Source organism: Protopterus annectens, chromosome 6.part0 (assembly GCF_019279795.1).
Source record: "Protopterus annectens isolate FY-2018-M chromosome 6.part0, PAN1.0, whole genome shotgun sequence".
Lineage (NCBI taxonomy): Eukaryota > Metazoa > Chordata > Ceratodontiformes > Protopteridae > Protopterus > Protopterus annectens.
In genome coordinates, this window is record NC_056737.1 from 925,832,945 (window position 1) to 925,854,124 (window position 21,180).

General features: G+C 45.0%; 1 protein-coding gene across 1 annotated transcript in view; it reads right to left on the bottom strand.

Annotated features, from left to right (window-relative positions):
* The window catches only part of BTBD7 (BTB domain containing 7), a 1,417,647-nt gene that overhangs the window by 567,623 nt on the left and 828,844 nt on the right, over nucleotides 1-21,180 (bottom strand). Inside the window, exon 6 of the mRNA XM_044074574.1 lies at nucleotides 10,953-11,113. Coding sequence (XP_043930509.1) covers nucleotides 10,953-11,113 — 161 coding nt within the window. The remainder of the gene's footprint in view (nucleotides 1-10,952; nucleotides 11,114-21,180) is intronic.

A 21,180-nucleotide genomic window follows, 5' to 3' on the forward strand; every position in this document is an offset into this window, starting at 1 on the left:
AGCTAGTTCCTTTTTGGTGGCTGCCACAACAATCATGGCATCTACCGGGATCCCCTTAGTTCAATGTGGTCAGTCTGTTGGGGCACTAAGGATCCTATCTGTGCACTTGGAGAGAGGTTCTACAGTACCCAGCTCCTTACATGCCCTCGTTGATACTAGGTTGACAAGTGCATCAGCTGGGGGGTGGGGGCACAAGATACAGATGGGCCAGACCCGAAAGCCTCCAAGAACACTGTTTTCTCCGGGGTAGGGTTTTGGGTAGACCAACCACCGTTTTGGCACAGGATTTCAAAGATGTCTCCAAAGGAGAGAGCCTCAGGTGGAGATCTCGGGGACACTTCTCCTTCCTCAAAATCTGTGTCTTCTGTGATGGATTCTTGTGAAGAAACCAGGTGCTTCCTCTTGCACCTTCTCTTCTGGGGTACTTTCGGGGGGGGGGGGGGATGCTCTGGGAAAGTATCAGAAGAGACCTGGGGTTCCAAGGGTGGAATGGATTGGAGATTTTGCTGGGCCAGCTGTCCCAGAGGTGGCAGATGTAGGGTCTCAGACACAGTATCTAAGGAGGTAAGCGGTGGATTCAAAAGTACTGGAGCCAAGGATCTCCTTGGTAAGAAGAGAACCCTCTCCACCATCTCAAAGGCAGACTAGCACGGAGACAATGAAGCCATTCTCCCAGGAGCCGAAGCTGTTGGGGCAGAATGCACTAGAGCCTCACTGGAAGTCCACTCCAAAGGGAGACTCAGCGGTGAGCTGTCGAATGCTGAGGTTTCGAGAGAAAGCGATGGCTAAGAAAACTTCAGAGTCAAAGTCATCCTCCTCAGAATAGATGGGCTCCAACTCCAAGAAGCACTCTGCTTTGACGTGGTTGGAGCAGAGTGAATCAGGGAAACTGTTGGAGTCGATTCGGAGAGATAATCGATACTGGCTCAGACATCTCGACTCTCAGGGCTTTTGGACCAAAGGACGCTGAAGCAAGAGGTCAGATCTGAGAAGGAGCAACAGGCCTGACAGGAAAAAGTCAATTCACATTCCCAGTGAGGGATGCAGCTGGTAAAACACCCCATCTGGATCTATGTCTGAAGGAAATGCCTCATAAGTTTATCCACCTCAGATCCGGAAATACTGTGGGAAGACCTGATGGAAGACGTGGAAGGTTGTCTAGAGGACATTTTAGGAGATCTGTCCTAAAAAGGAGATCCCGAGGAAGGAGTCAGTCCAGATGAAGGAAGAAGGACTCGGGTCCAAGGAGATGAGTCAGCAGACTTACTCAGATCCGATGCTCTGGGAGTCTTTTTGGGAGGCTCGCTGAATGTAGAGGCAGACTTGTTCGGGCACATTTCCTGTGTTCCCAGACGCCCTTATGCTTTTTGGCTGGGGTTTCAGCACCTGAAGTCGAAGAATTCGCAGCTGGGGCAGAGGCAGGAATCAGGCCCTTTAAAATAAGTTTGTTGTGGCGGTCAGCCAATGCACATGGTGTGAAGCTCCCTCACAGAAAGTACAGTTGTGTACCTACCATAAATGTAGATGTTCGAGTGTATTTACTGTTGCAGTCATTACTCTTGGGTTATCCTGCTGGCAGGCTACCCTCAGTCGGCCAGAATTCCAAAGTCTAGGTCCGGCGTCGGTTGCTGTCGCCTCTTCCCTGACGTCAGTGCGCCAGGGGTATAAAAGATGCAGCTGACGCCATTTTCTTCAGCTTTTCTTGCCCCAGATGTCAGGTGCCCCAAATTGGTAGGCTGAAAAATATGCCAATAAGAAATGCATGCACAAAAATAACATGTCCTTCATCTACAAGCAAAAACACCGAAAAGGTTGTATAGGATAGAGAAGTGCAGGTAAGTCCCAGCAAAGAGAAGGGGGATGGTGGGTGGGTAACCTGGACTGCAACAGTGAATACACTCAAACATCTACATTTATGGTAGGTACACAACTGTACTATGTTCATCGTGTTTCACTGTTGCAGTCATTACTCTTGGTTAGAATCCCAAAGCTGAGGATGGGTGGCTGGGCTAAATAGGATTAGGAGAGGCTATGAGGCCCTGCAGAACTGCAGTGGCAAAGCATGCTCTGGACTTACAGAGGCAAGTGGTAGTGCTTTGTAAAGGTCTGCAATGAACTCCAAGTTGCAGCCTCTAAGATATCTTTGGTTGGTACTCCTGAGGAAGGCTGCTGCTCTGGTGGAATGAGGCCTAATGCCCTTAGGCACTGATTTGCCATGTTGAAAATAGCAGAAACGGATGCAATTGCCTATCCATTTAGAAATAGTCTGTTTTGAGATAGCCTTTCTTTGTCATCCTGCAGCATATGACACAAAGTTGCTCAGTCTTTCTGAAAGCTTTAGTTCTGTCCAAGTAGAATCGTAACTGCCTGCGTATGTCCAAAGAATGCAGAATTTTCTCACCCTTGTTCTGTGGATTTGGGTAAAAGGTAGGCAAGTGAAAGGTTTGGCTGAGGGCCACACTGGACACCACCTTGGGCATAAATGTAGGGTTTGTCCTCAGAGAAACCCTGTCTGAATGAAAAATGATGAAAGGTTCCACAGCCATGAGTGCTTGTAACTCCGAGACTCGCCTTGCAGTGGTTATTGCTAGGAGCAGAGCTATTTTCCAGGATAAGAATTTTATATCTGCTGTTGATGCTGGTTCAAAAGGAGGCAGTGTGAGTTTTTCCAAAACATAATTGAGGTTCCAGGCTGGAATTGGTGCTCTCCTTGGAGGCCTAATGTTTTCGGCCCCTCTGAGGTACCGTCTTATTAAAGGATGAGAAAAGATAGGTGGTTCCGTATTGTAATGGGCTGAAATGGCACAGGCATGAATCTTAATTGATGAGAAAGAAAGGCCTTTGTTCAGCATCTCAGTTAGGTATTGTAAAATCTGAGGTATATTTGGTATAGACGTGTCAATGCCTTGTTCCTGGTTCCAAGCACAGAATCTCTTCCATTTTTCTGCATAAGATTTTCTGGTACTGGGCCTCCTGGCCTCCAAGATAACATCCATAACAGCTTTTGAAAGAAGAGTGTTCTGAATGGCTACATTATCCGCCATGCTGCCAGATTTAAGGTTCTGAGTTGGCTGTGCAGGATCTGACTGTTTTGTTGGGTCAGCAAGTGAGAGGTCTGAGGCAATATCCATGCTGGACCTTGAGACAAGCTCTTTAGGATTGGGTACCAGTGCTGGCGTGGCCAGTCTGGTGCAATCAGTATCATTTTTGGCTTCTCTTGTCTGACCTTTAGGAGTACTCTGGGAAGGAGAATCAGTGGGGGAAAAGCGGTTAGATTTTTCCAGCTGAATGATAGGGCGTCCACTGTCCATGCTTGCTTGTGATAAATCCTTGTGCAAAATCTCTGCAATTGACAGTTGTGAGGGGAGGCAAATAGATCTATGTCTGGGCATCCCCATTTCCTTATTATCATGCTGAAGACTTGTGGATCCAGTTTCCATTTGTGGGGATCCATGAGGTTTCTGCTTAGTTCGTCTGCCAGAGTATTTGTTTTTCCTGGCAGGAATTGTGCTTGCAGGTGAACTTGAAAAGCCAATGCTGTGTCCCATAAGGTCATTGCTTGTCTGCAGAGGGGCTAGGAATGTGTACCTCCCTGCTTGTTTATGTACCACATGACCGTAGTGTTGTCTGTCTTTATCAGTAACTCTCCTGGATGAAGCAGGTCTCTGAAAGCTGTCAGGGCATTGTGAACAGCTAGCATCTCTTTTTGATTGATGTGAAGATGCATCTGGTTTGCAGGCCATGTGCCCTGAATACATTTTCCTGCCATATGGGCCCCCCAGGCATAATCTGATGTATCCGTTGTCAGTGTCTGTCTGGCTGTGGGTAAACTGAATGGCAGACCCTTGTTGTGGTGACAGGCTTCTGCCCACCATCAAAACTCCTGTTGTAGGCAGGGAATGAGTGCAATTACTGTCTCCAGGCTGTAGCAATGCTGAGTCCAAACACTTTTCAGATACCATTGTAGTTTCCTCATATGCAGTCTGGCATATGGAATTAGTAGAATGCAGGACGCCATGAAACCCAAGGCCTGCAGGATTTTCCTTGCAGATAAGTGGGGTTTTGTTGCCAATTTCTTGAAGTAAGTAGTCAGTTGCTTTTGCCTGTCTGGCGTGAGATAAGCCATCTGGGCAGTTGTATTTAAGCTTGCACCCAGGAATATTATCTCTTGAGAGTGCACTAGTTTTGATTTCTTTTTGTTTACTGTGTACCCTAGGCCAATTAGTAATCTTTTTACAAACGCCAGATGCTTTAGAAGAGTGTCTTTGTTTGTTTCTTTCGGCTTTTCCCAGTTAGGGGTCGCCACAGCGGAACTCCGGTCCGCTAATGATTGGCAGTAGATTTTGACATGCTGGCTTGCCAGGCCTAACGCACAACCTTCAACGAAGGAACGCCCATTCACGCATGTCGCGACACAGAAGACGCTCTGAGAATCGAACGGGCAACTTTGTTCTCTGCTTGAATTAAGCAGTTGTCCAAGTATGGATATATTTGAATTCCTTTTTGTCTGCAAAACGCAATTACTGGTGCCAGGCATTTTGTGAAGACCCCGGGCGCAGTAGATAAGCCAAAGGACAGTGCAGAGAATTGGTAATGCATTGAGCCAGCTATGAATCTGAGGTATCTTCTGCAAGATTGTCTGATTGGGACATGCAGGTATGCCTCTTTTAGGTCCAAAGTTACGAGCCAAGCCCTCTTGCCCAGCATGGGCAGTAGCTGCTGTAGAGTCAACATCTTGAATTTTGGTACTTCCAGAAACGTATTTAGTATAGACAGGTCCAGTACTGGTCTCCAGGTTTTGTCCTTCTTGGGTACTAGGAGAAGTCTGGAGTAAAATCCTTGCCCCTGCTCTTGTTGTGGTACTTGCTGAATGGCCCTCATGTCCATGAGGGCTGTAATTTGCTTTTGTGCCTCAGCCCATTGATTGTGTGGCAGGTCTGGCATGCCTTTTGACCTTGGTAGAGTGTGGAAATGGAACCTGTAGCCTTGGGACACTATGTTCAGGACCCATTTGTATTGGGTAACCATTTGCCAATTTGATGAAAAAAAGTGCTAGTTTTCCCCCTAAGGGTGCTGTCAAAAGAAAACTGCTTGGAACTGGTAGAGGAAAGTCATTGGGACTGTTTCCTGTAAGGTTGTGATTTGTCTTCTCTGCTTTTGGAGGTAGGAGCACCCCATTGTTCAGGCCTGTATGTGCCTTGGGGCTGAGATCTGCCTCTGGGACGCCTGTATCTGCCTCTCTGTGGTCTGTCTGACACTGGAAAGGACCAATTTTTAGAAGGCCAGTTCCTGCTAAACCTGGGCGGCTGTACATGTAAGAAATCCATGACTGTCTGCATGGATTTTGCTTTATCCTCCATTTTTTTCAACACCTCTTCTGCTTTAGTACCAAACAAAGTATCATGCTGTAATGGTGAATCTAATAATTTTGCTTTAACATGATCAGGCAGATTCTGTTCCTTTAACCAAGCATGCCTTCTGGTAACACAGCCTGTAACAGCGGCCCTGCAAGAGGCCTCCAGTGAATCATAACCACATTGCAAAGTATGCTTTCCCACTTGTTCAGTTGCATGCAATAAATCCTGCAATTCCTTGTTCTCTGAACATTCAGTATTTGTCAACATTTTCTGTTTAAGCAATGACATTAAGTATTGCTGATATTTAAGCATATGAAACTGACAATTTAAAGCCCTTACAGCCAGGGTAGCAGAAGTGTAGACTTTTTCCCCCATCTGTCTAGAGCCCTAGAATCCTTAACAGAGGGGACAGGGTTTTTCGCAGTGGAAGCTTTAACCCCCCTGGGACCCTGAGAAATAGTTTCTGGGTCAGCAGCGGGGTTTTTGTATAGGAATTTATGAGAATCCGGGACCCTGTAGTATCTGTCTGGCTTAGCAGGTGCAGGGGGTGAAGAGTCAGGGGAAAGGACGGACTCTGAAAATACATCTACAATGTCTAGAACAGGTGGAATAGCAAGGGGTCTGTGCTGAGGAAGAAGCATAAAGTCTCTGAGCCTTTTCTTAGATTCAGAATAATCTTGGCTCTCCCAGTGGAAATGCTCCCTCAGAGTATGCAGGGTTTCCCCAAAAGAATAATCCTCAGGAGGAGAGTCTGAAGGAATGGATTCTTCAGCATCAGAATCCTCATAGGGAAGCATGGAGTAATCCTGTTCAGAAGAGGAATCAGAGGAAATAGATACCTGATCAGAAGAATCATACTCTGTCTCTTGCCTAGGCCTCTTATCAGGAGGGGGATGGGAGTCCCTGATCAAAGTAATTAGGTCTTCGGACATTTTGAGCATCTGTTTTTTAGGCATGGAAGTCTGAGTAGGAGAATGCTGTACTTGTTTCTTTGTCTTTAGAGCTGCTTTAGTCTTTGAAGCTGAAGATGGCTTAATATATAGTTGTGTAGGTCTGAAGACACCCTCAGAAGCCGATGCCTGCTCAGTGGCTCCAGACCCATCTGAGGGAATGATTTCCGAGTGTCCAATACCTTAAGTATCCAGAGGCCCAGTCGGCTCCACGTGGGAGTCGGTAGCGGCCTGTGGCTCTGAGGTAGCGGGCACCAGGGGCTGCAAAAGCGCCTCACTGAGAACCGGTGACTGGCCTAGTAGAAGCTACATTGTTGGTTTTGGACCTCGGATGCCTATCCTTATCCTTTTCCTTGCGTTTTTTGTACACTCTGGCTGTCGGCTGGTCCGACGGCATTATATAATTAAATCTTCGGCTAAAGTAATGAAATGCAAAATCGAACCGATGCTTGATAGTGCGTTGGCTAAATCTAGCACAAAAGCGACAGCTAGCAACGTTGTGATCAGGGCCTAGGCAAGGAATACAGTAAGAGTGAAAATCCTTATGAGGTATTTGCTTCCCACAAGAAATACAATTGTTAACTTTTTCTGACATCGGTCTGGAGCAAGAAAAAAGGTTTCCCCAACGGGGTACTTAGCTTTAATGAAGACTTCGGTTCTGAAATTCGGATTTGAAAATCTCAGGAGTCGGGCGACCGGCACTTGCAAACTGCTTTTGCTTCGGGCACCACGCAGCAAGAAAGACTGAAGAAAATGGCGTCGGCTGCATCTTTTATACCCCTGGCACACTGACGTCAGGGAAGAGGCGACAGCAACTGACGCCAAACCTAGACTTTGGAATTCTGGCCGACTGAGGGTAGCCTGCCAGCAGGATAACCCAAGAGTAATGACTGCAACAGTAAAACACGATGAACATCAGGAGGCTTCCAGATGAGAGGGCCTTAAACAATACACACACTCCTTGGGGGCATCAGATAAAGGAATCTTGTGCCCACATGAAGTGCACTTTCTAAACCATAAAGATGCTTCAGACATTGCACAGTCAAAGAAAGAAGAGGGAAATGAGGTTGTGATGCCCACCACTGCTACCAACATGTGATGGCCACCAATATTTGCCATCCCCACGCTGGGCCAGTAATTAAGGAGCCTGGAATCCTCACCACTGACATTGGAGAGGGATGTGCACTTGAAATACAAATGGATACTCTCAGTTATTTCCAGATGCAGAACTCTCTGCATCAAGTACAATTTCACTTAAGAGCACACAGGGAACACACTCAGCCCTGGGTCTGGATGTCTCTCTATCGGTCTCCCTCCAGGTCCCCAGTAAGACTCCCCACTGGTACAGCTTGTAGGGTTAAGTCCTAAGCTGAGAGTCCAAGCCAAGTCCTCCATCAGTCTCTCTGTGAAACCAGTGCTTTGCACCCCTGCCCCAAGTAGCAGACAGACACACACACACAAGGAGATTTGATTTGCGGACACACACCTGGGAAAGGCTGGCTGGTACAGGTTTACTAGCTATGCCCCCTTCTGCCCAGACTATAAAGTAGTTATCACTGTCACCAGACATGCCCCAATCAGCTACCCTAAGACCCTTAGCAAAGGGTGTCCAAGTATACTGTATAATATTAATACTAATACAAATTGTAGTAGTTCACCATGATAGCTCGGCCTTCATTAGTGGCCTGCACAGTGTCAACAAATAAATATAAGTACTCTCAAAGGTTAGATACTTCTTACAAGGATCAGCCACAATAAACGTTTTGAATACATTAATTATAATAAACAATAACATGAAAATACTGTGTGTGTGTGTGTGTGTGTGTGTGTGTGTGTGTGTATATACACACACACAAAGTAAACCACAGAGTTCAAATCACAGAAAATATTGAAATTAACATTGATAGATAAACTTGTACAAATAAAGAAAAACATTCTCTAACCTAAGCTGCACTATATTCCTGACTGAATCTAAGAGAATTTTACTGTTCCCTAGTTAAGTTACTTACTGCCGCATGGGAAGATGCTGTGGGTGTTGGTCTCTCTATTCAGGGTCTCCAAAACAGATTACTTTATATACTCTGAGATTTCTCTTTTTAATATCTAAAATATAATTTCCAAGACGGCTGCCAGAACAACCTCATCTGGTCACCTGACTCTAGGTTCTCACAGTACTCCCCCCTTTGAAGCTGAGATAGAAATTTAGCATGGACGGCCACAATGCACATCTAAATGTTTATGGCAGTGCCTGGGGCCTCCCCTCTTTTCACTGAGTTAATGGACAACAGCTCTTTCCCAGACCCAGCATCTCTGGTCCTATTCAGCACTGTGGGGTACCTTTTAATGGTTTAACAGGTCATTTACATTTCTCTTATTTTTCTTAAAGTAAGGTAGCTAGTCCACCTCTGCTATACCTGTATCCTCTATTAAAACATATACATTTAATTCAGTTACAATAACACATATACATTTTTCATTCCAACAGGATGTACTGTCGATACATTTTAACATAAGCAAACCTCACAAATACATTTTAAGCACAAGCATCGGTACAAATCAGTGTGATATACAAATGACACACAGTTCTAATACATTTGTAACACAAGCATCCTATTTAAATCAGTTTGATATTCAAAGGACATATCATTCTTCACAAAACTCCAGCTAGCTATGCTGGCACTTGGCCCATATCATCACGGAGGTAAAGAGAAAATCCCGCAAGAACGGACCAACGAATGTTTTTTTTTTAAATATATAAGAAGATAGGGGAAAGGAGAATAAAGGTAATAGGAGAGAGGGAAAAAATGCCTTAGCTGCAAAAGTTGTACTAGAAACTCTCAGCGAAGCTCAAACAATCACAATGCTTTCTGTCAGAACAGCAAACGAGATCTGAGCTAATCTGGGGGAATGAGGCATTATGGATAGTGGAAGACCTTGAGCTTTGGAGCCTAAGTTTTGGTAAGCAGCTGAGTAGAATTAGAGACCCACAGATTGAGGAACGAATGAAAATGACAACATCAGATCAAATATCTCAGTAATCACTCAGGCTACACGTGTACCGTCAGCAGTATTTTGTTCAACAACTGCATGCTTTCATATGAGGCTAAGCAGTTATGTCTGAGATTCTTGACTGATGAGACATTTAGAAAAATATGAAAATACAAGGTAAATAAATAGTATAGAAACAACAATTAATATCGCTTGACAGCACTACCGTTCAGCAGCTTATATGTAGCATAGTTTTGAAATTAAAGAAAATATGAACAGGCTATTAGATGCCTAGAGGTGTCTGTAGGATGTAACCACAGAAACACCTGGAGGCATCACTAGGCTGTAATGAGTTAAGCTTTTTCATGGCATTTATCACAAAACAGGACTGGTGCTGGGACAGAAATATGTAGAATTAAGAGCTCTAAACCCCAACAAGGCAATAGAATGAACTCTCTTGCCACATTTGCTCAACGTTCCAAGCTACTTGCCAGATACCAAAGAAGCAGTGTTGTGGTCTTTAACATCTAAATTTACCAATGCTGGACCAAATGGATTAAGTGGCTAGAAAAGATTCAGCACTACTTTAACTGTTCTACCCACTCAGGAATCTTGGGGCCAGTCAGGGTGTCTCTGGGCTGCCAGAATAGCATTCTACTCTCCTCACATCACTTCCCCAGAAACTCCAAAAGGGAATTTTGAAAAGACTATAATAAGGACTCCAAGGCTAGTCTAGGCTGTTCCTCATAAGACTTTAAAGATTGTGTGTAGTGTGGACTCATTATCCTTATTCCTGAGACAATCCCCAACTCCTCAAAGCAGCTTAAGGGAATCCTGCACACAGTTACTACTTTCATGGGGTAACTTCATACAGTGGTTATCATATGAAGGTGAACTTGTGGTTGCTGCTCATCAGAGAATGGTGGACAGGGAGCCAGCATACATAGTGAAGATAATGCAAGCTGCAGAAAGGCCTACACTAGTGGCTTCAGACCATACAAAATAATGTGATCATGTAACCATAACCTAAATCTCTCACCAAAAAATCTGCTTGATGTCTGGCTACTAAATACAATAACCCAAGCAGGGAATGAACTGAGAGACTCCACCCAAATGATGACCTGTTCGTCTCACTGGGTTTAAGGGTCAAACCACTCAACAGGATTTGCCATCACCCCAAGATCAGAAGACTCAACTCAAGAGACTGCTTCCCTTGAATCAGCCTGTGAGGTGTTTTTTTTTTTTTTTTGAAATACTAGACTATGACCTGTTCTCTCAGTGTTTGATTTTATGGTTCTGCTCTGAACTTTTAGGTTTTAGGCAAGTTAGGCTCACGATGCAGAGCTATGTACCTAGCTGTGTTACACAGTGCAGATGGAGTGGGCATGTGTGTGGACATCTCCAAATGTGGGATCATACAAGCTTTGTTTTTTTTTTGACTGGTGTAGAAGAATCCTACTAAAGTTTGAAAGTAGGTTTTTGGCACAAAAATTATGATTTACTACAACATTGCTCTTCCCAGTCCCATGAAATATGATCACTACCCCCTCCCAACAAAATAAAACTTTTTCCTCGGGTTAAATCTTATGCTGTGTTCTACCCATGTCCATGAATTTTCCTGTGGTTCACCTTTAAACTGTATGCAATCAATACTCACAGCATCACTCAGCACTTCACTATTTGCTGGCAGAATATGCTCAATACGAACAAAAGGTAAGAGAGGTGACAGTATCTCTCTCAGTTCCTCAATATCGAGGTCCCTCCTTTTTACACCTCGTTTGTTGACACTGTGAGCAGTCCCACTTAACAAATTGGGCTCTGAAAAGGAAAAATGAAATCAATTAATATTTTAAATAATTTTACCAAACTACACATTTAGATATAAAGACAATGATAGGCATGATCACTAACAAATTCAGATGCTCTACAGTCAGTGTGAACTTCATGGAAACCATAGAAGACCTAGAAATCTATGGGGTTGGGTGAAAGAGGAAAGACGAGTATACTAAAAGATGATTTCCTTCTCACAATGTATACATGTACGTGGTGTGTGTGTGTGTGTGTGTGTGTGTGTGTGTGTGTGTGTGTGTGTGTGTGTGTGTGTGTGTGTGTGAGTGTTAAAAACTTGCATCAAAAGATATAAATGCATGGCACCCCATTGGTGAGAGGACAAATTAATGCAGCCATGTCTGCAAAACCACCTTCTGCCAAGACATGAAGTATGATGCCATCTTTGCATCTCTTTCATCCAGAGTTTATTTAATCTCTATCAGTGGCTTAAAGGAGAATTCCACCCAAAAGTCAAGTTTTTCTTTCCAAAAAGTAATTTTCCTTCCATGTAATCCAGCACTGAACACTTCACATACAGAAAAACATTGTTTAAAATTTGTTCACCTTTCTTTCCTGCATTTGTCTCATCTGTTACATCACAGAGGTTACCAACAGTGGCATAGTAATTAGGTTAGGTCATTTATCTCAACTAAAGAGCCATTAAGAAAACAATGGTTCTTGAACAATGGCATTTAAATGTGCCTGGTCAGAAACACTGTCAGCATCACACCTCAGAAAAATAGTGTAACCTTGAGTCTGAACAAAGGCAAGGCTTTCAAGCTTAGTTTACAAATGCAAATGTCGTTCCCTTTAATAAAAAAAGAAGTTATGTCCTTACCATAATGTTCCATGTAGAGTGTTCATCTCGCCTTTGTTCTTACACACGGGTTCGGAGCCGATCCTCGGCTCCGAGTCGGCCGAATTGCAAAGCTCTGAATCTCAGAGAAGCTCGAGACCAGCCCATATCCCACAATCCTCCCTGCCATTACTCAGATCTAGTTTGCAAACAAACCAGACCAAAAGATCCAACACCTCCGGTGCTAGAAGTATACACTCTCTTCAGCCATTCAGAGACACTCTCTCACCATAGCAATAACTAATGGTCTAAACATATATCCCATGATACACGGAAGCATTTACCCCGGAAGGGGTCAAGACACGTCGATCATACTCTAATCCTACCAGTTCTTCCAAACACGTGTGGGGGGGGGGGGGAATGTAAGAACAAAGGCGAGATGAACACTCTACATGGAACGTTATGGTAAGGACATAACTTCTTTATGTAAGAGTGTTCAATCTCGCCGTTTGTTCTTACACACGGGTAGCGTCCCTAGCTCCGTCACCCCGAGTGACTCATGGAAGAACGTTCCTAAGCACAGTGGAACCAAATGATGTCCTATCCTTGGAGATTTTGTCCACTCTATAATGAGTGATGAAAGTATGTGGTTTAGACCACATGGCTGCTGCACAAATAGTGTCCAAAGGCAAACGAGCTGCATGAGCTAAGGAAGTGGAGACGGATCTGGTAGAATGGGCCTTAGGTTTGGTGGGCAAGGATTGCTTTGATTTAGAGTATACAAATGTTATACAGTCGGCAAGCCATTTAGATAGTGTACGTTTAGTAATTGCCATGCCCTTTTTATTGTCTGCAAATGCGACAAAGAGCTGATCTGTTTTCCTGTAATCTTTGGTCCTATCCAAATAAAATCTTAATTGCCTGTGAACATCCAACTTGTGCAACATATACTCCAGTTTGTTAGTATGGTTTTTGGAAAAGGTAGGGAGTTCTATAGACTGGTTAATATTCGTAACTAAGCATACTTTTGGAAGGAAGGATGGATTTGTACGCAAAGAGACCCTGTCTGGATGGAATATCAAGTAAGGTGGTCTGACCGATAATGCTTGCAACTCTGATACTCTACGAGCTGAAGTCACGGCGACGAGAAACAGCGTCTTCCATGATAAGAACTTTAAGAGACATGACGAGGCAGGTTCAAAAGGTGGCAACATGAGTTGCGATAGCAACAAATTCAGGCTCCATGGAAAGAAAGGTTTTCTGACAGGCGGTCTAAGATGGAAGGTTCCTTTCATAAAGGCCTTACAAAGCCTGTGAGACATAATGGGAGAACCTTCCTCACCAATATGGAAGTTTGATATGGCCGCCAACTGTACTCTTAGCATGGAAGTAGAAGCTCCTTCGTGAAAAAGGATAGACAAGAATTCTAAAATTTTATGTAGAGGAGCTACCAAGGGGTCTAAGTTTTGGCTAGATGCCCAATATACAAAGCGTTTCCACTTACTCGTATAGAGTTTAGTAGTGGAAGCTTTATGAGAAGCAACCAGAATGTGTTGAACTGCCGGGGGGGGTAGATGAGACCTGGCTAGGCAGGGAAGCGGAGCAGCCAAACTGCTAGTTTGAGGGACTGTAGAGACGGGCGAGGAACTCCCGACGAATGTGTCAGTAGATCTGGTACTGGGTCCAGAATCCATGGTTCCTCTATTTGATGGGTTCGAAGAAAGGGGAACCATATTTGACGAGGCCAGAATGGGGCTAGGAGTATTATAGTCCTTTCCAGGTTCCTGGCTTTCTGTAGAAATTTGGGAATCAAGGGAGTAGGCGGAAATGCATATAGGAGACCTGGGGGCCAATCGTGTATCAGTGCGTCCCTGGGGACATCCCCCGGAGAGGGTAGAAGGGCAAAGTAGCTTCTGCATTTTGCATTCAACGGGGAAGCAAACAGATCGCAACAAGGCTGGCCCCATTTGCGGAAGATCTTTTCCGCCGTCTGTGAATTGAGGGACCACTCGTGAGGTAACAGGATGGCTCTGCTCAACCTGTCCGCAATGACGTTGGATGACCCCGGGATGTGCGTTGCTATCAGAAAGCGACCCGTGGACTCTGCCCATTGCCAAATTCTCATGGCCTCTCTGCATAACGGGTAAGACCTGGTTCCCCCTTGCTTGTTTATGTACCAGACTACAGACATGTTGTCTGTCTGAACTGCTACTGTTCCTAGAGGTAAGAGGGCTTGGAAGTGTTGCAACGCCAGGAACACCGCCCTCAACTCCAGAACATTTATATGTAGAGTGTACTCCGTGCTGGACCATTCTCCCTGGACTGTTCTTCCCTGAAAAAGGCCCCCCCCACCCTATCAGGGAAGTGTCCGTGGTTATTGTGGCTGTTGGACTGGGTAGAACGAATGGACGGACCCATAGTGAGGTTCTGATCGCGCACCCACCATGACAGGTCCCGTCTGCAAGACTCTGTTATCCTGATCTCGTGCGCTAGGGGTAGGTGTTGGAACGACCACTGCGCGAAGAGCAGCCATTGTAGGATCCTCATGTGTAACCTTCCCATAGGGACTGCAATTAGTGCGGCTGCCATCATTCCCAACACTTTTAACACCAGTTTGGCTGGGGCTTTCTTGCTGACCAGAAGAAGCAGAACCTGCTGTTTGAGGGTTGAGGCTCTTATTGGAGGGAGCTTCAGTAGTGTCGAACGTGTATTTAGGTCTGCTCCAATGAAGGAAATACACTGTGAGGGCGATAAGCAAGACTTTTCGAAGTTTATGGAAATCCCTAAGTGGGAACAAAGGCTGATTGTGTAGTCTCTGGCTTGCAATAGACGACGCTCGGTGGTGGCGGTGAGGAGCCAGTCGTCCAGATAGGGAAATACCTGGAATCCTTGTCGTCTCAAGTGAGACGCAACTACTGCCATGCATTTGGTGAATACCCTGGGGGCTGAGGTGAGTCCAACGGGCAGAGCTCGAAACTGAAAGTGACTGGCTCCCAGCCGGAAGCGCAGGTGATCTCTGGACGGTCTGGCCATTTTGATGTGGTAGTACGTGTCTTTGAGATCTATAGAGCACATCCAATCGTCCTTCTGTAAGAATGGAAGGATCGATTGAAGCGTGACCATCCGGAACTTTTCCTTCTTCACGAAGTTGTTGAGATGGCTGAGATCTAAGATTGGTCTCCAGTCCCCTGTCTTTTTTGGAACTAAAAAGAACCTTGAGTAAGTTCCGAATTCTCTTTGGTCCGCCGGGACTGGTTGGATGACTCTGTTTTCGAGCAGCTTTGAAATTTCTACAGCTGCTAGATTTCGCAGACGGGGTGGCACGTCTGGGAACTTTCTTTGTAGAGGTGGCGTTGATGTGAAGGGGATTTTGTATCCTCTGGTTATAATGCTTTTTACCCAACAATCCGAAGTAATGTTTAGCCAGGCCAGTGGGTATAAAGCCAAGCGACCCCCGACTGCCTCCAGAGCAGGACAGCCAGGCCTCCCTTCAGGAGTGCTGGAAAGGCTTCCCAGGGACAGAATCCTTGTCGCCTTGGTTATGCGGACCCCCTCTGCCGCTGGGGCGGCGTCTTCCATTTCTACCCCCTCCTCTGCCTCTGGAGGGAGTATCACTCTCTGGTCTGGAAAGATCCCTGATTCTTACGGAACCACATTTTTCCACCTCGTTGCCCTTTGGGATACGGTCTAGTAGGAGCGGAAAAACGGACCCCGACAGCAGACAGGGTCTTTCCCTCTTGCTCGCACCGAGTGAGAGTCTCCTTAACCTTGGGCCCGAAAAGAGTGGCACCATCAAAAGGGGCATTAGCAAAGGAAGACTTGAAGGCTTCCGCAAAGGAACACAGCCGCATCCATGATTGTCTTCGAAGAGCAATAGCTGAAGCTGCAGCTCTACTCGATCCCTCGGCTGCATACGAGATGAGCCTCATGGATGAGTTTACTATGGAGGTGAGGGTGTTAAGTTGTGCTGTTACTTTTTCTGAAACAGCATCTGTGTTACCCTGGAGGGTATCTGTCAGCTCCTTGATGAGATCCCTCTGCAAACGTGTGAAGTGAGTCAAATAGTTTAGCGAACGCATGGAAAAAGTCGCTGAACTAAAAACGCACTTCCCATATCTGTCCATAGTCCTAGAATCCTTATTAGGAGGATGAACAGATGAGGAAGACTCAGACATCTCCTTTTTCGTGGCTGCCGCCACCACCATAGCGTCGACAGGAACTCCCTTGGTGAGATGAGATTTATCTTGGGGGGCAGTGATGAACTTGTTTGGTTTCCTAGGGACTGGTTCCACTGTGTCAGGTGCCTCCCACGCCCTTCGAGCAATCAAATCCATTAATTCATCAAAGGGCGGAGTCACCCAGGAGGTAGAAGGTTGAGCCCCAAAAGCCTTCAGCAGCACCGACTCGTCCTCAGTGGGGGCTAGGGATTGCCAATCACCCCTCTGTTTCAAGATCTCCAGGATGTCTGCAAAAGACACATCCTCAGAGGGTGATTTGGGGGACCCCTCTGCCTCATCCAAGTCGGTGTCAGACGTTACAGATTCCTGTGGGGAATCTATGTGCCTCCTCTTGCACAACCGTTTCCTCGGGACCTCATCAGAGGGGGCTTCTGGTGAGGCCTCCAAGGAACAGGGGGAACCCCTCTGGGGGTGGCTGAGGCAATTGGGCTCTACGCTTGGGATGGATCATGGGAGAAGAAACAGAAAGCGGCCCTTTTGGGGAAGGAGAAGATTCCCCTGATGATGTGGTTGTCTGTGCAGACAATACTTTCCTCATAAGGTCAAAGGCCCCCGAACCCCTGGCCGAGGGCTCCCCCGGTTCCAAAGAACACGTGAGCATCCCAGACCCAGGTGCCGTGGGCTCCGACCCAGAGGACGGAGCCGAGCCAGTCTGTGCCGAGGCCCCGAGAGGAAGAGTCTGCACCGATAGGTCGGTATGACTCTCGGGCCCGGAACCGAGGAGAGACCGTCGGCTCCGCGACTCCCCTATCGGTTCCGAAGGAGTCGAAGTCAATGGTGTCGATCGTGCAATGGACGGTTTCGGCACCGAGGGCTCCACTATCATCAGGTCATCCTCTCCCGGCTCAGAGATCTGGATGGGTCTCGAAGGAGGACCCGTTGGAGATATGGGGAGGCCTTCTGGTTTCGACACCAACTGGGAGGAAACTGCAATTAACTTGGAAAGGGCCATGTTTTCCATGAGTTTCTGCACGACACGATCCACATCCGTCTCAGATAAAGGTCTGGAAGAACGGGTCGAAGGAGCCGAAGATGGCACCGACCGAAGAATGGATGGTGGTGGCAGCTCCGACACTGGTTCCAAGATCTGGGGCTCAGGAAAAGATAAATGTTCAACGCTCGGCCCCGAGATCTGTGGAACCGGCGAACGAACCTTAGAAGATGAACTCGGAGCTGATGACATGGGCTCCGACATCTTCGACCTCTTCGAGGATTTAGAAGCCTGATCCAACTTGTCCAAAGCCTCTTGAAAGGCAGGCTTCAGTAACCCTCTGTCTATGAGCTTCCTGCGCCTATCTGTCATGACCCTCCCGCTAAAGGAATGGCAAATAGAGCAATCCTCTTGAAGATGGAGAGGGCCAAGACAGACGCAGGAAGCATGATTGTCAGTAATGGACATTTTCTGCCCACACTGACATCTTTTAAAGCCAGCTTTAGCTTTTTCTGACATACTAATAAAACAACAATAGCTAATAAGTATAGAAAAACTGCTAATCCTATATGTATATAGATATGGAGAAAGGGCTATATAAAAGAAGACACTCACAAAACCACACCCAAAGAAGAAGGGTTAGGCCACAAAAGGGTGCCTGAAGAAAAAAAAAAATATATATATATATAAATATATATATATATATATATATATATATATAAACACACACACACACAGACACACACACACACACACACACACACACACACACACACACACACACAACACTTCTATAACAATCTAAGAAATATAAGGTTATATCAGGAAAAAAATCAGTATCTTATCTGTAAATAGTAAGCAAATCTCAATTTTCTATCTGGTCCGAGCTCTCCTCGATCCGATCTGTTGCAGCGGCAAACTAGATCTGAGTAATGGCAGGGTGGATTGTGGGATATGGGCTGGTTTCGAGCTTCTCTGAGATTCAGAGCGTTGCAATTCGGCCGACTCAGAGCAGAGGATTGGCTCCAAACCTGTGTGTAAGAACAAATGTCGAGATTGAACACTCTTACATCTTAGTTTTAAAAAGTACCAAGAAAGAAAGAAATCAAGTATGTTCATCTAAATCATCTCACTTTCTGTCAGTATTTGATTTTACATTTTTCTACACTATAGTTTCTGTAAAAGTACATGCTTCTTCTGGTGTTTTGTTGCAACATTTTTGCATTGTATACATTGCTTTGTTGAGACAAGTCAGTGAGTTGGTGAAAGAAAATTAACATCAAAGACTAATTCTAGCTATAATATTTAAAACTGTGAAAGCAATACAAACTATCCCAGCCACCTATTAACCACAGGTGTCAGACTTATCACACTTGAACACTGAATTACAGTTGTTACTTTGAAAAGAACAATTAACTCAGCTGCATTTTCAAGCCTGTCATTCAAGCACTTTTTAAAATGGTGCAACAGAAATGACCTGATGAAAATGAAAGAAAGCAAAGTAACTCAAAAATGGAGACTGATGCTGACACTGAAAAGTCGGCAGTCACAGTACTGTTGTAAACTGATGGAGACAGAAAACCATGGTCAGTATCACCATCACAGGGATTTCTTTCTGTCCTTCTAATTTGACATCAGAAAGGCAAAGGCATCAACTGTAAAAAAAATCATGTCAGCCATAGCAGCCTCCTTCAGATCATTTTGGGGTATAACAAATTAGAAAATAACAGTAACCATTTACTTTATACAGAGGCATTAGCAATACAGAAAAGTTCAAGATTTGCTGGAAAACACATTTTTTTCGTTTTTTTTGGGAGCACTTCTCTAATTCACTGGTGTCACAGTCTTCACAAACTTGTAATCTGGGAAAGATGGGCTACTTGTAGAATAATTAGTGGCCAAAAGGGAAAATAAAATGGGAAATAGATGTTCAGAGAGCTGAAGCTAAGATGAGAAACGGCAAAAAATTAAGAACTCTCATCTTTTATCTGAAATTATGCATGACATTCTTTTAAACCTTAGTCCAGACTAGAATAGCCAGACCAACAATCTAGAAGGAGAGGATAATGCAGACACTGATTACAGGAGCAAGCAAACTCTTGAGTCAGCCACAAATAGGTTCATAGGTAGGTACTACGCTATTGGCCCAAGGGCCTATGTAAGCCTAGCCAACAAGGTTCCCTGGCTTTCGCCACCCAAGAAGGTTATTTTCCTGTGCCCTTGTCGAGCAGAGCCACAGAAGTGATCCCTGGGGTGAATTTCCTATTTCCCATCCACTCATCAAGATTTTTCTTGCAGAGTGCTAATGAGGAACTCTGGTTGACACAGATAGGTAGCTTGTTCCAAAGTATGGGAAGTCTCTGGGACAGGAATCTATCCCTCCAGCATGTTTTGTTTGTTGTGGTGACAAGATTTAGGTCCCTGGAGCCAGATAAGAGTATGACAATACATCTAAGGGTTGAAAACCCATTTAAAAGTGTGTTGTTGCTGTAGTGGGAAAGTGAAGGAAAGGGAGTTAATTTGGAAATGCCATGGGCCAACAATTTGTCAGAATGTTTAGGATTACAGAGAAGGGAAGTGGTGAAAGACACACACAGAACAAACTTTAAAGACAAAAGCAGTAGTAGTAAGCTAAGGGTGCAGATGAAAGTGCCACCGTTAGAAATGCCAGTGAGAATTTACACAGGTTAAGCACATAAAAACTGTTAAGATTTTAGCATTTTGTAGGGGAAACATGCTCTAGATAGGTTTAGTGCGCAAAACAAAAGTTATCCGGGCCTGCCATATTTCAGCAGATATGCATATGGTATAGCAGAAGTCAGAGTGTGAAAAAAGGAGGAGGAGGAGACAAGAAAGGGAGCCAAGCACAAGGATGAGCAAAGACAAGCAAGGAGGAAGAATTGCTCAAAATTGTGGAAGGATGCTGACAAAAAGGAATGAAGGAGAGGGAGAGACTGCAAAAGAACAGGAAGGGACAGAGCTTGCAAGTGAAATGAAAAGGGGATGACATATGTCAGACAAAACGGAAAGGAGGAACGAGAAAGAATGTTACCACTATAACTGAGAGGCAAGTTCAATCTGAAAACAAAATGTAACATCGATCTCTACTGTGACCGTCCTGCCTCTTCCAAACTCCCATTAGACTTTTTTTTTTTTTTTTTACCTCTGGAGTGTCAGCTTTATGGCCTATTCATTCCCCTTTAGGAAAGAGCTGAAACAGGGAGTGGACCCACTGTCCAAGGTGAGGATCAGGATTTTTCTATACTAAGCCTTAGCATCCCCTCCTGTGGCTGTGACTACTACTACACACTTGAGAGCACATGCAGGTTCCCATACATGTTGTCTCTCTTTGCTGTAACTACTACTACAAGTGTGAACCATAGTCATCCACTTGAAACAACTGCTGTACCCTTCTTCTGAGAAATATGAGAAAGCATCATTTCTCCATTCACAACTCCACCATGCAAGCTCCCCTAGCAAGGTTTTTCTCTAAACCATGGATTTGACTGATAGAATAGAAAGTCCCAGAAGACAGAGGTCTCCATATTAGAAAAAAGGCCATGCATATCCAGGAGGAGAAAATGTAGATGGAAAAGGAAGACCCTTGGCCAAGAGAGGAACCAAAATAAAATCCAAAGGAAAAAAGGGGGTTGGAGGGAGGGATAGACTACTACAACAGTGAAGAGAACACCTACTGTTATGGTAAGATTTGACATAACTCTGCTATGTCCTATACCACTGTTGCAGTATTCTTCACAGAAGGGAGTGCACAAAAGCTCAAGAAAAGGATTGGGAGGTGGAAGGCTGGGAACAGCCCTCAACAAACCTATGTAAAATGGCTTGTGCAAAACTTGCTCTAGCCCTAGAAACCATGTCTAATTTACAATATCTAGCAAAGGTATGCATTGAAGACTAACTAGCAGCTTCAAGGATGGAACTGGTGTCAAACTGCCTCTTCTTGTGCTTTCTTCAAGGAAAGGCCCTAGTGGAGTGAGCTCTAACAGATGTAGATAGACATTTGCCATAAAAAGAACAAAAATAAATGGTCTTAGAAACCCAAGAGGAGATGGTTTGCTTAGAAACAACCAAA